General features: G+C 37.7%; 1 protein-coding gene across 1 annotated transcript in view; it reads right to left on the bottom strand.

The window, feature by feature from the left end:
* Nucleotides 1-2,288: 2,288 nt before the first annotated feature.
* Nucleotides 2,289-16,037, bottom strand: part of nup93 (nucleoporin 93) — a 32,515-nt gene continuing 18,766 nt past the window's right edge. Inside the window, exons 4-22 of the mRNA XM_067389267.1 lie at nucleotides 15,424-15,486; nucleotides 13,641-13,769; nucleotides 11,727-11,801; nucleotides 10,763-10,855; nucleotides 10,508-10,647; nucleotides 9,304-9,436; nucleotides 8,897-9,054; nucleotides 8,519-8,684; nucleotides 8,225-8,318; nucleotides 6,132-6,323; nucleotides 5,927-6,053; nucleotides 5,375-5,447; nucleotides 5,231-5,275; nucleotides 4,858-4,974; nucleotides 4,659-4,777; nucleotides 3,217-3,334; nucleotides 3,048-3,131; nucleotides 2,675-2,803; nucleotides 2,289-2,506 (exon numbers count right to left, since the gene is read on the bottom strand). Of these exons, the coding sequence (XP_067245368.1) occupies nucleotides 2,396-2,506; nucleotides 2,675-2,803; nucleotides 3,048-3,131; nucleotides 3,217-3,334; nucleotides 4,659-4,777; nucleotides 4,858-4,974; nucleotides 5,231-5,275; nucleotides 5,375-5,447; nucleotides 5,927-6,053; nucleotides 6,132-6,323; nucleotides 8,225-8,318; nucleotides 8,519-8,684; nucleotides 8,897-9,054; nucleotides 9,304-9,436; nucleotides 10,508-10,647; nucleotides 10,763-10,855; nucleotides 11,727-11,801; nucleotides 13,641-13,769; nucleotides 15,424-15,486 (2,166 nt within the window). The 3' untranslated portion in view covers nucleotides 2,289-2,395. The remainder of the gene's footprint in view (nucleotides 2,507-2,674; nucleotides 2,804-3,047; nucleotides 3,132-3,216; nucleotides 3,335-4,658; nucleotides 4,778-4,857; nucleotides 4,975-5,230; nucleotides 5,276-5,374; nucleotides 5,448-5,926; nucleotides 6,054-6,131; nucleotides 6,324-8,224; nucleotides 8,319-8,518; nucleotides 8,685-8,896; nucleotides 9,055-9,303; nucleotides 9,437-10,507; nucleotides 10,648-10,762; nucleotides 10,856-11,726; nucleotides 11,802-13,640; nucleotides 13,770-15,423; nucleotides 15,487-16,037) is intronic.

Genomic DNA, 16,037 nt, shown 5'->3' with positions numbered 1-16,037 from the left:
ATGCAAGCCTGTTATTACTTTACACAAATATACTTTATGTATTTAATCTCAAATTTATTAACCAAAGTTCTTGCTGCTGACCTTCAATGATCTAATTCAACCATACTAATGAACTTCCTTTTCCTGTATCTTATTCTTCTTTAAACCAGAAAGGCAGCACAGCTGAAAAGGTTTGTTTGAGCTTCACCCTCTACTGTACAGGCGTGAATATGCATTTCCTCATAAAATAGACCTTTTTTGTTGTTATCAAAAAACCAAGCAAGCCCAGCCTAGGTGAGAAAAAGTAAAGCAAAAGTAATGTAACACATTACTTTTCATAAAGTAACTAAATTAGTTACTTTTTTAGGGAGTAACGCAATATTGCAATGCATTACTTTACAAAGTAACTTTTCCCAACACTGTATACATCACCATTCAAAAGTTTAAAGTCAGTATGTTTTTTTATGAAATTAATATTTTTATTCATCAAAGATGCATTAAATTGATCAAAAGTGACAGTAAAGACATACATTTTTACAAAAGAGTTCTATTTCAAATAAATGCTGCTCTTTTGAGTCTTCTATTCATCAAAGAATCCAGAAAAAAATTCTGTTTTAAACATTCATAATAATAAGATATGTTTCTTGATCACCAAATCAGCATATTAGAATGATTTCTGAAGGATCATGTGACACTGAAGATGAAAATTCAGCTTTGTCATCACAGAAATAAATTACATTTTAAAATATATTAAAATAGAAGACAGTTGATTAAAATTGTAAAAATAAGAAACTTAACCTTGATTGGGCAAAGTTTTATTTTTTTAAAGAACCACTCCCATATTTTTCCAGATTGAGCATACTACATTACACATGTACAAGGAAGTAAGCTTTGTAAAAGGGATGAATGAGGTGATCCGATAGGTAGAGCTCCTGTTGGTAGCGGTGTGGTGCCACCCTGGTGTTGTGAAATAGCCGGGTTATCGCGGACGTGTGACATCGGCCTGATTCACAACACCAGCTGCAGCACACACACCTCACACACCAGTCCATGCGGTGTGAAGACGGATCTCTGCCCTCCAGGTCTTCTTCTCCAGGATTCAAATAAGACAGTTCCATTTTGACACTAGTGATATACTGACATGGAGGATTGAACGAAAATCATTTAAGGACCAGATTTGTCCTTGCAGAAAAGCTTTTGTTTAAAGGGTGAAATAAAGTTCAAACACCCTGATTACTTTGAGTACCGCACCTTGAATTTAGGACAGTGCACTGTAATATTAATGCTGCAGCTCCAGATGCTAATGGTTAAAAATGCAAAGCAGAGCTTAGAGGGAGCTGAAGCAGACACTGCAGCCGGCCGTGACAAAGCCAACACGTCCATCTGTGTGCTCTATGGGCATTTCCTCCATAACCCACCATCTGCTGAGAGAATCAATGTCACACAGACACATTCCTGCTCTCATAACTCCCTGAGAGGGCTTTAAACCCTCTCTGACAAGCCACTTGTTTGTACAGTAGGTTTGTGTTACACAACACACATTTCATGAATAAAGTGTGAGTGAACCAAAACAAAGGCAAAACATATACAGGGTTCCCAGACATGTTTTGAACAATTAATTTGTTAAAAATTGGATTCAGACTGATTTGTAAATGAATTGATTTTGAAAATGAACAATTTTTTAAAATGACTTTAGTTAACATGAACTAAAAATGAAAAATACTTCTAAAGCATTTATTAATAAAAATAATAATACATTATTAAAATAAATAGTTGTATCTGTTAATATTATGTAAAACTAATAATTAACAGTTTTAACTAATATTAAGAAAAAAACTGTTAGTTAATGTAAAGTATAACTAGAAAAATGTATATTCACTATAGAAATTTGATCTTTTTCAGACCTGGAAAATATAATTCCCTAATATTTCCAGGTTTTCAAGACCGTGAGAACCCTGTATGTATAGTACAGTTCAGATTATGGTCGCCACTAAATCCACCAAAGTGAAATTAATCTCACTGTTAATGATATAATAAACAATATGATCTCCATGAGATGTGCAAATTAATTGTTTGATGTTGGATGTCATGAGGGATAAACTATAATTGTATGTTTGATTAGTTTCAAACAGCATTTTATATGAGACTGTGGTGTTTAAAACAGAATAGATTTGTGGAACTGAGAAGTAAAACTAAAACAAACAGAAAATGCAGGACAAAACAATAACGTCACATCAAAAAAAAAAAAAAAAAAAAAGAGGTTTATGATAAAATAAATTAAATTGAAACAAAACTGAACTGAATTATTTTTTTTTTATTTCAAATCATGGAAAAAAATACAAATATAAGTTGACAAAATAATGATGGAATGAGGACAATGAAGGAGAGTTTCTGGAGAAGGGTGGGGTGGGACATTTCAGTTCATTAGGACCTCCATCTGAACCAGTCTGGCATTGGTATCTCCAGCCATCCGATACGGAATCATTCCGGCAAATGTGATCAGAGCCCGGGCTTGACTGCGCAGCAGCTATTGGGAAAGTAGACAAATACAAATGCATGACAAACAGTTGGTGGTCAGACACACACACTTGAGAAGAGCTAATCAGGATTAACATGTATTGTCACAGTGTGTGTCCAGAGAAAAATAATTAGTTTTATAGTTGAATAAGCAACTATCTTAGAGAATACATCTAACCGTGTCTCTGTCCTCTAGGGTACGCTGTGGTCTTCCCGGTGTGCCTGCTGCAGCCCCCTTTAGACGCTTGTATTGCGTGAACAGGATATTCATCGTGGCCAGAAGAACCTCTGACAAATTATGTCTGACCTGGAAAGATTAGGACATAACAGAGAGAACGTCATGTGAATTAATGTTTCCATTCTGGCCATTAAAAAAAAAAAACAGAACATTTTTCAAAATTATAGACTACATTTTGGTCAGCTCAACCAAAAAAAGGAAATATTTGAAAACACATACTAACATCTTGTTAATTTGGGGTCACCTGGAACGGCACAACAATTTGAAATAACAGCAAGTGGGTAATTTATGCTAATGCTTTAAGATCTCTTACCTCATCACTGAAGTTTCTGAAGGCTGCAACCCGCTCCTCAACACTGTCCTGACTTAAGGGAACCAACTTTAGCCTCTCAATCACCTGACAGAATGGCACAAAAATATAGATTAGACAGATGCCTAGCAGCATGGGCCAAAGGTCAGCAGGGGTCCTATAGGTGACTTACATCGTAGGCTCGGTCTATGTGGCCGGCGTGGTACTCATCAAAGAACGTCATGAGGTCCAGAAGCAGGTAGAAGGTGCTGTCCACAGACTTCTCCCCAGCTATACCATTGGTACGGTACCTGTGCACAAACAAATAAAAGATACTAAATGGTGTTCACTGAAACAAACTCCAAGACCATACACCCATGATGCAATAATTAGATAATGACAGCCTGTTTTTACCTCAGAGTAAAAATAAAGTAATTGTGAGATGACGTTTAAGAAATAAAGTCACAACTTGCAGATGTAAAGTCACAATTACAAGGAACAAAGTCACATTGCGAGAAATAAAGTCGCAATTGGGAGAAATTAAGTCACAAATGGGAAATAAAATAATTGTGAGTAATAAGGTCACACTGAAATAAGACGTAAAGTTGCAATTGCGAGATATAAGGTCATAATTGGCAGATAGTCACAAGTACAAGGAACAAAGTCAAACTGTGAGATATAAAGTCACAATTGGGAGAAATACAATCATAATTGCAAGATATAAAGTCACACTAAAATAAGAGATAAAATCATAATTGTGAGTTATAAAGTCATGCTAAAATAAGAAATAAAGTCACAATTGTAAGATATAAGGTCACAATTGGCAGAGATAGTCACAATTACAAGTCCCACACTCTAAAACGGATTTCAGGGACCTGTTACCACACATGGTTGCAAGTTAAAAACTTAATATCGTCTGTAATTTGAACTTAAATTTCTGCATTATTTGGCTATTTAAAAAAAATCAGGTTGTAGTAACTTAATGAAATTATCTTGATAACTTCAGAAATTAGGCAGTGGATTTCTAGTTCCCAGCATGCTTTGCATAGGACTGGATAAGGAGAATAAATGTTGAAAGTAAGTGTTAGTTTATTTGTTTTTAGTGAAGGGAAAGACCTGTTAGTGTTTAATGATGTTATGTTTGACATTTAAAAGAGTTTCTGTAATAATTAAGTTTTTGTGGTTTTGAAGATTAGATACACAAGGGTAAACACTACTGACTCTATAAGCAATGACTGTGAGAAAAATATCTTACTTGTTCATTAAATATCCATATTAAATAAGTTGTGCTAGCATGTGGTATGATAGCTGTTGATCTGAACTGAAATAGATAAGATTAATTGGTTCCAGGGCTACAACTCTGCTAGTTGGAGAGACTTAATGTTTTTTGAGTATTCAACTTAAAAATTTGTGCTTATGCTACAAATAATTAATTTCCTTTAACTCAACTTAGCATTGTTGGCTGAACGTAAATTCACTCAAAAAATTGATGCAAACTATTGCCATGAGCCAACACATTCTTTTTTAGAGTGCACTGTGAGATATTAAGTTGCAATAATGAGAAATAAAGATGCAATTGTTTGATATATATTAACATTTTTTTTAGTTTCCATAGTCTATGAATGAAATATTTACCTTTCAGCAATAGCCACTGCCATGTTTTTGAGTCGCTCTTTGTTGGACTGGGGCTCGCTGACTTGAGCGATAACTGGACTGAGCAGTTTGTTCATTAGCTCCAGAACCTTATCAGCATTCTGATGCAGGAAAGAGATGTTTAAGGAACAAAATCATCACTGGACTAATAAACGCAATGGCACATCACAGCTTATCTTACCTTGGCTAACTCATACAGTTTCACGGCCTCCTCAAACAATCCCTTGTTCTCGGCCTCCGAGGCTACCTTGGTAATGATGGCCCGAGTGTCTCCGGCAAACTTGTCAATCACGCCGGGCTGAAGGGATTCAAACAAACACTGCTTAGAGCGGAGGACTTTGAATGCACAATGGTGCTTTCAAAATGGCTTTGAGCATGAAAGGCCAGACTGTGTTGTAAAGGCCTCTGAGACAATAGCACATTCTACACAACCCTGCACAGCTGAATAAAGCAAATAAAGAGCAAGCGTGTGCACAATGAGTTGCCGAGAAAGAACAGCGGCACGTTCGCTGTCTGCTAATCAGGTGATGTAACAACAAAAGCCTCCATCATACCTTTCTGCTTCCATCTTTTTCGAGCCTTCCAAGAAGCATATCAAACTACAGGAAGAGAGTTAAGAATTGACAGAAATTATGTAATGATAACAGCAATTAGTATGCAGAAACTCTTCCTCCAATGAGCTCGCACTCGTTTCTTACCTCCCGACTCTCGATGACTAGCTCGCTGACACAGCGCATGAACATGTTTTCTCCTTGACTGTCCTTCTCATTCCTGTGGTCAAACAGAGAAAAGTGATTGTGAGATTTCACTCAGTGCAGTACACCAATTATGACCAAAGCACTTTGGCCTGCGAAGGAACGTGTTTGCTTTGTGATACGCAGAGATAAAAGACCGTTAAAAGATCAACTGTTTCCGGTGGCTGTGAGGTCTCTTAAAACAATGGGGCAAGTTAGCATCAAATTCACAGTGTGCTTGGAACAGGTTTAATTATTCATGGATCATTCGTGGAAGGTTCTGAGTTATTCATGACACATTAATCTCTTCTCAGAGAGGGATTTCCGCTCAGAATTCAGAGAAAAAGACATGACTTATAGTTCAGCCACTCATCAAACAGGAAACAAGGTGATTTCAGAACAGGTTTAGTATAGATTTGCTCGATAGCCGTTCAAGCTGACTAATTTGAGATCAGCTTTTTCAGTATGTTACCCTAGATGACCTGATAGCATCAGCTGGGGTTAGATGACCATTACCGGAGGAAGTAGAAGTACTGCAGTGCTTCTCGTGGATCAGAGGACTCAAACTTGCGGGTGTAGAGCATAAGCAGCCTGATGAAGTTCAGCCTTCGCACCATTGGAGGATCTCCAGCCTCTTGGCTCACTGAAGAGAGACCAGAAACCTCCTTAGAACAGAAACCAGATACGATTTTTGAGTTGTCATTCAGTGATCGCAACTTACGGAGTTGTGCGCTCTGGCCTGATGATTTGAGCAGCAGTTTGAGTTCGTACAGCACCAGAGCTACGTGAACGGCATGGCTGCGCAGACGCTCCACTCGGAAAAGGAACGCTATGGCCGCCTCAAACTGTGCAGTCAGGAAAAGCACCTGGAAGTACAGGAATGGCTGGTGGCTGGCTGAGAAATGGGATTCACCTGCAGAAAACAATTCAAATAATGCCACACACCTTCATGAACACATTCATGAGTGTTTGAAATAATCCAAAACCACTTACAGAACAATATAAACCACATATTGGGAATGTGCACATGCAGCCAATAAGGATTTGTAACTTAAGGAATTTGAATGCTTCTTTAAGCGAGTAATAGGTTCCACACAAATCTTCCTCAGCTGTGAAGTGCTTAAATAGGCTGTTTCATTTCCATTTGCATGAGTTGAAATAATCCCCTCTTATTTAAATTGCCATTAAAACTGACGTCTTAAAGCGGCACTGAAAAGACCTGCTGTGACTTTGCATGGAGCGTAGTGGCAGCGCAGCTGGGAGTGAAGGAGTCTTATCAGCAATAGAGGGAGTCTTTAATGTGGTGTACTGCAGGAGCGCTGGCGAGATAAGACTGACTCATCAGGCAGGTGGAAGAAACTAAGCGGATGCCTTTTTAAAACTGGGCGAGGAGAAGTTTAAGCCGTGAGAAAATAGCACAATGGCATACACTTTTATCTGGGCTAGGCACACTGGCAGAGACTGAATAGGGGGGTTTTGCATACTGACTAACTTCCTAGTCTTTCAAATGCCCAATTAAATCTCTTCCTTTAGGACTGGAGTGAATCTAAAGATAAGCGGGTTGATTTATTGGCTTTATGGAATAATTTGACCTGAGGTTTGCACATTGAGAGAGGCCACTTGATTTAGAGTTGAGATCTCTCTCCTCCAATGCATTAAGACATACTGCCAACATATTGCCTGCATTTTGTAACTGTGATATTATAAACTGGTGTAGTCTGATTAATCAAGTTCAACAGAAATTGTAAGGATCCCCTTGAGTCACTGACATTTTTTTTAATCAAATTTTGATCAACCTGATACCAATTTTCATAATGCTTTTTCTATGAATCTGATGCTATCTAGTTGAAACTTGTCTGTCACAGAAAAGCTTACAATCTAAAGCTACGTTCAGGCCATCAGTCCAAATCCGATTATTTGTGTATCCCATTGGAATCAGATCTAAAATTACTGACATCCACCCCGTGTATCACAGCTCTTCAGATCTGATTTGTCGGTCCATGCCACTTTTTTGTTCTCTGGAATATCTGCATTGGTTTCTATGGCAATGATGTTGCGTTGGTAGGCATACGGCAAAAACAACAACCGCAACATGGAGGAGTTTGTAATACAGATGTTGTCTTCCTTACAACATGACAATGTGTATCCGCCATGCTAGACTACTGCATCTTATGAGGCAGCAGCAGAAACGTGGGAGGCTGCATGCGTGGGTTTATTAAGCGCTGACGTCTCCGTCATATTGTCATTTTCTGCTCGTCTGGCACTTTGCAACAACACAACCTTGTTTCTGCAGCGACTTTCAGCATGTTTCCAATAACAACGTCTGATGTGTACATTTTACGTGGCATGAGAAAGTCACATAAACCATGTGAAATCCAATCAGAGCGGTCAGACTGAAAACTGAGATTTCCAGAAATGCAATTTGAATAGGATTCCAAACCACATATGAATGTAGCTTCATGTGATTGCGTGCTGTTCACACGTGGTAAATCTGATTGGATTTTGGGCTGGATTTGGGCTGACAGTTTGAACGTAGCCTAAGAGACAAAATTTTGCTTATAACTCAGTTTTGACTGGTATAATATAAATATTAATTTTAAATAAATATTGTAAAATGTTCCAATTAAGAAAATGTATATATATACATACACTATACTATTATATACTATATATGGTTTATTATTATATATTTAAATGTAATATTTGAATACATATAATTATATATATAAAACATATAACTGACGTATTATAGTGCATAATATTAACTTCACAAAAAAAATTCATGGTGTACATAATGGTGACTGCAGGTCTCACCGTAGTCCTCCAGTAGCTGTTTCTGAAGTTGGGCGAGAGTCATTCTGTCCTGAGGAGAACTGCTACCGTCCTCATCAAAACACACTTGATTCAGCTGGTAAGGACACAGAACACGGCTCAAAACAATCAAAAGGATTTCAGTGCTAAAACCCTTCCATATCAGCATCCCTAAAAGCTCAGTCATTCGGCAAACACCGAGATGAACTGGGCAACTAAACTCATCATCACTAAAAATGTCAGCTATAACGTACACTATGATATACAATTAAGTCTATATCTGTAACTATATCTAACCTTGAGCCAGAGGTAGTCCTCTGTCTTATCGGCCACCTCTCCATGATTGTCGGCGATGTCGCATTTGCCGATGAGGCAGTAGACCGCACGCTTGTAGGGGTCGGCGCTGTTCCTCAGCACACGTCGGTAATGAAGTCGTAGTTTATTCTCTGTGGCTGGAGACAAACTGAGAAGAACAATGCATTTGAGAAAATGCATACTGAACCATAAAACAGATTTACTGAATTATTCAGTTTTACGATAAACTTATGCATGAGATACAAAAAGGGAGCAAGCTGGGTCAAGCGTACCAGAGAGAAGTAGCTACCAAAAGCAGAGAAGAAATAGTTCTCTTAGGATGTGATCTAGTTTTTGGGCTGTGCGTATGTGTGCTCTCACCGTCGGTCGGGGCTGTTCATGTATTCCTGAAACCAGATCTTAAAGTCTCCCAGCTGATGCTGTGCCCTGTTCACCACCTGCATGGCGGCAGACAGGTCTCCGCAACGCAGGCAGAAATAGATCAGAGCCCACACTGGATGCCCCTCCACCTCGCCGTCCTGTTACACACGTGCACACACAGCAAGGTTTATCCTCGGGTCACACTGCGTCCATTTACCCCCTTTTTACTTTTAAGTCTGAAATAAGCAGCTTATTGGCCCATGCAGGGAGAATCCACTGCTGTTATCTAAACTACATAAAGCCACACTCAGCGCAGTTCACTCGAGAGTATCTGCAGTGATTGCGTCTAGTCTGTATGATGTAGTGCTGCCTGTGCTGTGTGGTGAGGACACGTTTTGCTGCAGTACCTGCATGCCTGGCAGCGGGGTCGGCAGCTTGATGTTTAGGAAGCTGCATACGAGCTGATAAGTGCCAGGTATTCCGCCCAACTGTGCCTGGTGCAGATTCCCAAACACAGTGACCATAGTGTAATTTTTATAGCTGCAGAAGAGAGATACAAGCAGTCCGTTGGATAAGGTACATACTGGGTTCATAAACTTTTTGAACAGTGAATTTACATGATATACCCTTTCAGAGATAATTAAATAGCATTTTTTAAAAATAAATAATTGCATTTTTTTATCATTTTGATTCAGAATGGTTCACTAATGAATAATTCAGACTGATTTGTAAAGCTGTTTAACTGACTCATTGAAAAGAATTGACTCAAAAGAATGATTGGTTCACAAACTGAAATCTTTATGGTCTGTAAGCACATTTTGTCCTACATAAGAGCAAGATCAAGCCGATGAAATATTTTACAGCATAAAAATCGATGTTCACATCCATGAAATTAGTTTTTGCATTAATTTACATGACTTTTCGAGTGCTGATAAAAATCCCTGATATTTCCAGGTTTTCAATAACCATGGGAACCATGAACATACATTACCATTGAAAAGTTTGGGGGTTTGGCAAGAAATTACTTCTTTTATTCAGCAAGGATGCATTAAATTGATCAAAAGTAACAGCAAAGGCATTCATAATGTTACAAAATATTTCTATTCCAAATACATTCTTTTAAAATTTCTATTTATCAAAGAATCCTGACAAAAATGTATCACAGTTTCCACTAAAATATTAAAAGGCAGAACTGTTTTCAACAATGATATTAATAATATTTAATTAGAACCAAATCATATTAGAGCATATTAAAATAATTATTAAATTAAATAAATAAATAAAAAAATAATAAAAATTAAATATAAAAATTTATAAAAAATTATTAAATTTCATTTTTAAATCATTAAAAAAAAATGTAACCTCTGTGACTTCTTTCAAAAGTATTGAAAATTTCAGAGTAAACTGTACAATTGCACACTTAAGCTTTATTGTTTCTTTTTTATTAAATCTTTCATAAATAGATTCATTTATTAATAATGAAAAATCTCAAATACTGACAATCATATAGGGTCAGCTATAATATTTTTTTTTCCCCCTACTGGTAATTTCAATATTCCTACATAAAATTTGAAATTTTGTCAATATTATCTCGCATTTAATTTCTTTCACCTGTTCTCCAGAAACTGTAGAGCTTGTCTGACGAAGGCCATCTGCATGTCCACAGACACTCGACTCTTCAGCGTGTCTTTTGCCGGCACTAACAGAACGTCTGTCATCTGCTTCACCATGAGCCACATGTCTGAAACGTTCTACAAACACATGCACAAACAACTTGACTATTAAAGCAATCGTGTCCCTAAATTACTGAGACGAAAAGCAGGGTTAGGAAACACACACGCTGAAGCCAGGCCGAATGTGATATACCTTATCATCCAGGCTTTCGGCCACTGAGGCACAGAGATCTCCCAGGTTGGGCTGAAGATGCCCATTTACTATCTTCTCATTGAAGATGTAGATCTAAACAAAAGAGGAAAAAATGCAAATTGAGAATGAAGGTCAAAGACTGATTGCTGTCTAAGGCCAAGCTCTGGACAGCTGGATCCGCTATGATCTGGAGGTGAAATGAAGGATGATAAAAAACAAAATAAACAGGATAAAAATGTTTAGAAGGTCTTCAAAAAATAGAGCAAGGACCAGAAAAATGACTCCGCAGGCGATGTGGCGACACATGATTAGAGAAAAAAAAAGACAAAGGAAAAAGAAGAGGAGAAAAAGGAGAACAAAGGAGAAGAGAGTGAGAGACATCCCTCCCCTTTATGGATAGATTGGGAGCTTACCCATCATGCTGCTTTCCAGCCAATCAATCTTATCGATCAATCGAGCTAGGCTCGCAAAACACGACACATTTATTCTTGTGTCTAGATGACTAGCTGAGAGAAAAGCTAAGCTTAACTAAATGACAGGGTACTTCAGTAACTATGAGCCACTTGTTTATTTTTAATATGTCATGACTGTATGATTTATGTGACCATATTGCTGCCAGCCAGTTTTCTCTATGTGACGTTTCAAAAGTACTGGAGAGTTATCATTTCTACTGTAAATTATAATGTTTAGATAAATTATTTAATGCATGTATAATTCTATGCTAAAGCTTTAATACATTTTTAATTAAAAAAAAAAAGATTTTTTATTTCTTAACAAAATGTTTAATAGAAATATTTTTATACTTTATTTTTAAATTTTACATACATACAAAATAAGTCAAATCAAAATTGCTAAATTTAAATAAGATTGTTTATCATTTATAGATATATATTTTAAAATATGTATTTGTTTTATTTTTATTCATCATTATATTTATGTTTTATATGTATGGCTTTCTACAAACCTGTCTGCTGTAGGCAACTTCTACACTGTCCAGTGCACTGCGTCCTGGAACTGCGACCTCACTGACGAAACTGGGCTGTGGGGCACATAGCAACAGTCGTTAAGGCATGAACAAGGATGTCTACACAACAAGACAGAATTAATATTCACTACATGTGTAGGTGTGCATATGTGCGCCTCTAAAAGCGTGGGTTTGACAAGTACATAAGCTGCGTTTATCTCGGAGAGTTGTTTTAATCTAAATGCAGCGACCAATGTAGCGTGAAGCTATTGTTAAGAACATAACTCACGCTTGAGCGCACACAACTCAGTACTGTGAATATACAAAGAGAGAGAGAGACACACACAGGAAAACCTTAAATTTTGTATATGGACATGAATGTATCGGTCCCGTCCTAATGAAAAACGTCACATTTACAAAGATTTGACATAGATATAGCATATGGTACTTTAATTGAAATTATTTTCAAAAACACTCACTCTCACACACACACTCACACACACACTCTCACACTCCCAAATAGCAAATTCCATGAACAGCCTGGCAAGAAAGCCACTGAGGCGTTGTAGTTTGTGTGACTATCTAGCAGGGAGGGGGCGACTCAGGCTGGTGGTACAAGGAAGAGTGAGCTCCTGGCATAGGAAGAGAACAGCAGGTCACACATGGAAAATTTAACTGCTGTTTAATAATTAAAGCAGCAGGACAGCAGTCAAAAATCTCCTAGAGCAAAATACACAATATACACACAAACACAGCATTCTTCTCGGATTCTTTATAGGACAATAAAAGGAATGACAAAAGCATATTCTGAGCATATTCTTCTCAAAACACTGCCATTATTTGCCGTAGACAGACTATTGATATACTTGAGGACATAAAAGTGAAACATGCATTATTGGTATACATTATTCAGAGGAGGAGTTCTTGTCATTTTTAATATTTTCTACATCCTTCCTTCTTGCTCGCCTCTCCATTTTGTGATAGTGAAAATGTGAGCAGTGCTGCCAAAAGAGCCTTAATTTATGAAAAACATCCAGTGTCATCACATCTTATTGTTTATCATTATTATTTATTGTATTATTACACGATATGACTGGCTTTTTTCTCTTGTATGCTGACAGCATATGAACTCTCTATATGTGAAATATAAAACTAAATGTATACACACACATAATAATATATCCACAGCATACAAGAAATAAAAAAAAAATCATATTTATTGATTGGAAGTTAATAATGTTATATAAAAGTAAAAATTATATAAAATTATATAAATATATATATATAATAAAAACCTAAATCTCTCTCTATATATAGTTTATGCTAATATGCTCATAGCATAAAAAAGGGGAAAAAAAATATTTTTTTTAATTCTAAATTTTTGCAATTCCATTATTTCAGCTTTAAGGCCGATTTGATAAAGTCTTTACGTAACGATTTGTCATCTTTAAAGACAATCAGGTCTAAATGTCCTTGCCTGAAAAGAACTACAAGAAAAGCTCTTGCCAGATAAGATATCACCAACACTCAGATCCAGGCCAAACGTAGCCACAGGCTGGCCGTATCACGGCAACAGATCTGAACAAGCTCCTTAGATGCTACATAAGAAAATTTGTGCTTCACGGGAACGTCACAAATGATGTGAAGCGAGTGTGTGTTATTTTATAATATATATATATATATATATATATATATATATATATATATATATATATATATATATATACATATACATATATATATATATATATATATATATATATATAATATTATATTATATCTATATATAAATAAATATTAAAAAAAAAATATATATATATATATATGTATGTATATATATAAAAATACAAAGGAGTTATATCATATCTGTCCTGAGTGTGTATTGTGTTTTATGTGTGGTGTTGTTCCTCAGACCTCCACTTCCTGGCTGAAGTCCAGTGCATCCTCTCCAGCTCCCAGCAGGGTGTGCAAAACTCTCTGCTTCACCTGCTCCCACTGCACCAACATAGAGTCTCTGTGGTACTCCTCCGCCAACAGAAATGTCTGCAAGAAGGACAGAACAAATCACATGAAAAACAGACAGACTACATATGATGATAGAGAGTAAAACAAGTGAAACTACAAAGCCTTCAAGTGAATATATAGGTTACCCAACATGTGACACATTAAAAATAGCTAGCGGAGTAAGAAGGGAGCAGCCTGGATCTGGGAAGCATGCTGTGCACAATAAGCGCTAACGGGCACCACTATCTTCACCCCTCCCCCAATCCCACCTCCGAGGGACAAGGAACGAGAGCTGGGCCTGGGGAGACTCAAACTGGGTCTGGCCCGCTAAAGCCTGGATGCGTGGAGGCCTCGCTAATGGAACTGTGCCGCTATCTGGGTCTGTCTTCACGCCTACTACCGATTTAGCCTGTACCCTGATTGAATCCAAAGACCTTTCGTCTATTTTTCTCAGTCCCGGCGGATCGACGTGTGATAATTGCAAGCGTTCTAATTAAAAAGGCTTCTGAACTCTGGAGGAAGAGATTTTGGAATCGAGCTTAATGATGGAGGGAGTGAGATAATATCAGTACAACGTGCAGAAGTTAATGCGAATGAGGTAAAATTCAGAGAGGAAAAGACGCATAGGGGCTTTTTGTTTTAGGGTGGGAAACAATAGCGTATGGCCTTATAAGCACTTCAGGAACTAACTGTTCTCCAGACGATTTTGCTGGGTCAAAAAAGCCATTAATCATCCTGCAGTTTACTTCATTCTCACTTGGGGTCCAAAATTAACACTTCAAAAAAAAAATTGGCTTTGGAGAGTAGTGTGAACAAATTACTTGCCAGTTGGACGGTAACTGGTTTATGTTGAATTTTAAGAACTATTGCCTGACACTTGCTGATGTAAGTGACGTGCAAGATTCAAATCAAAAACGCATAAATGGTCTGCTAAAGAAAACTTCAGAATTCAGGAAGTCTAATTTTTGCCCATCTCTCCATGCGGCAACAAATATGTGGAATATTCCTCCCATTGAACCACAAAAATAAAAATGAGGAACGAAATCAAGATGAGTTGTCATGTTTTTCCTGACAGGTGCCATTATAGATGGTGACTGGTTGTTTTTCACAAATATGACAACTAAAAACAACACACTAATTTTTCAAATGAATATAAAAATTTTGTGAAAAAAAGTTGATTTTGATTCTGTCCGTGATGGACACAAATTTCACCAGAGACATTTTGTCACACACAGGTCATCTGGGTCGTTGGGTAACACCTCTTCTTTGGTGAGCAAATTACCCTGTCTGTCTCTTTGCTGACATTCCTCCTCCTGAGAGGTTTGATGACTAGACTGAGAGGATAGATAGATATTGACCTGAGCGCTCTGCTGCTGAGAGATGGATACCGTAATAACAGCCGAAAGGGCCTGTTTTTACCTCACTGAGAGTGGCTGAAGAGGCAACACGGGGAAAAAGGGATTTGAACTGAAACAGAAAGAGTGACCCTCGGAAGAAGACGGTTTTAAAGGAGCTGTCAGATGAATTGTGCAAGATTCTAAATGTCTGGACAATACGGGATGTAGCAACACTGAAGTTCTACGTTGCTGAAAATCAGTTCCTTTTCTCTACAATGGACAAAAAGACATAATTTGATCGACTAAGCAAATAAATGGATGTAAAAGGATATAGAGAGGTAAAGGAAGACACTCACCCTGCGGCGCGATTCCTCGATGGCTGACAGCAGTGCATTGTCTCTCTCGTTCTTCAGAAAGCCCTGGAACAAGAGACACGGCATGGAGGTTAAACGTACTGCAACCTACTTTCCCCTTTTCTGCATGCAGAGCACACGCCCTCTCTCCCTTTCTCTCTCATTCCCTCCATACTTCCTCTAAGACGCAAGCGCCACAGGCCAGAGATGGAGAATTGGCATCATTATCGAAATAACTGCTAAAAATGTGCTTAGAATCGACCCTCTGCGAGATCGCTCGCCCAAAATGGCGGCTCTCGACTGGTCAGAGCTGGTTCAGCAAAGCTTTGGTTCAATACGTTCTCGAGTGTACTAAAAGTACTGTGCATTTAAGACACCACACATTCATGCAAACACAATTCTACACACAGAAGTTCACGGACGGGTTTGGAAAACGTGGTTCAAACGGTTTGGTTTCTACGCATCTAGACTTTATGGACCAAAACCAGAGAAAAGCCCGATTTGAATGTTCCCCACTGCAAATCATTAAGCTAACAGCTGCTTATAGCTAATTATGGGCCATCATCATCTAAAACGTCATCTTTGTGTGATCACAGATGGAAAACGCACACATCAGT

Source organism: Chanodichthys erythropterus, chromosome 7 (genome assembly GCF_024489055.1).
Source record: "Chanodichthys erythropterus isolate Z2021 chromosome 7, ASM2448905v1, whole genome shotgun sequence".
NCBI classification, from domain to species: domain Eukaryota; kingdom Metazoa; phylum Chordata; class Actinopteri; order Cypriniformes; family Xenocyprididae; genus Chanodichthys; species Chanodichthys erythropterus.
The sequence above is the reverse complement of the archived record's forward strand: the minus strand, read 5'-3'. Positions and strand labels throughout refer to the sequence as shown.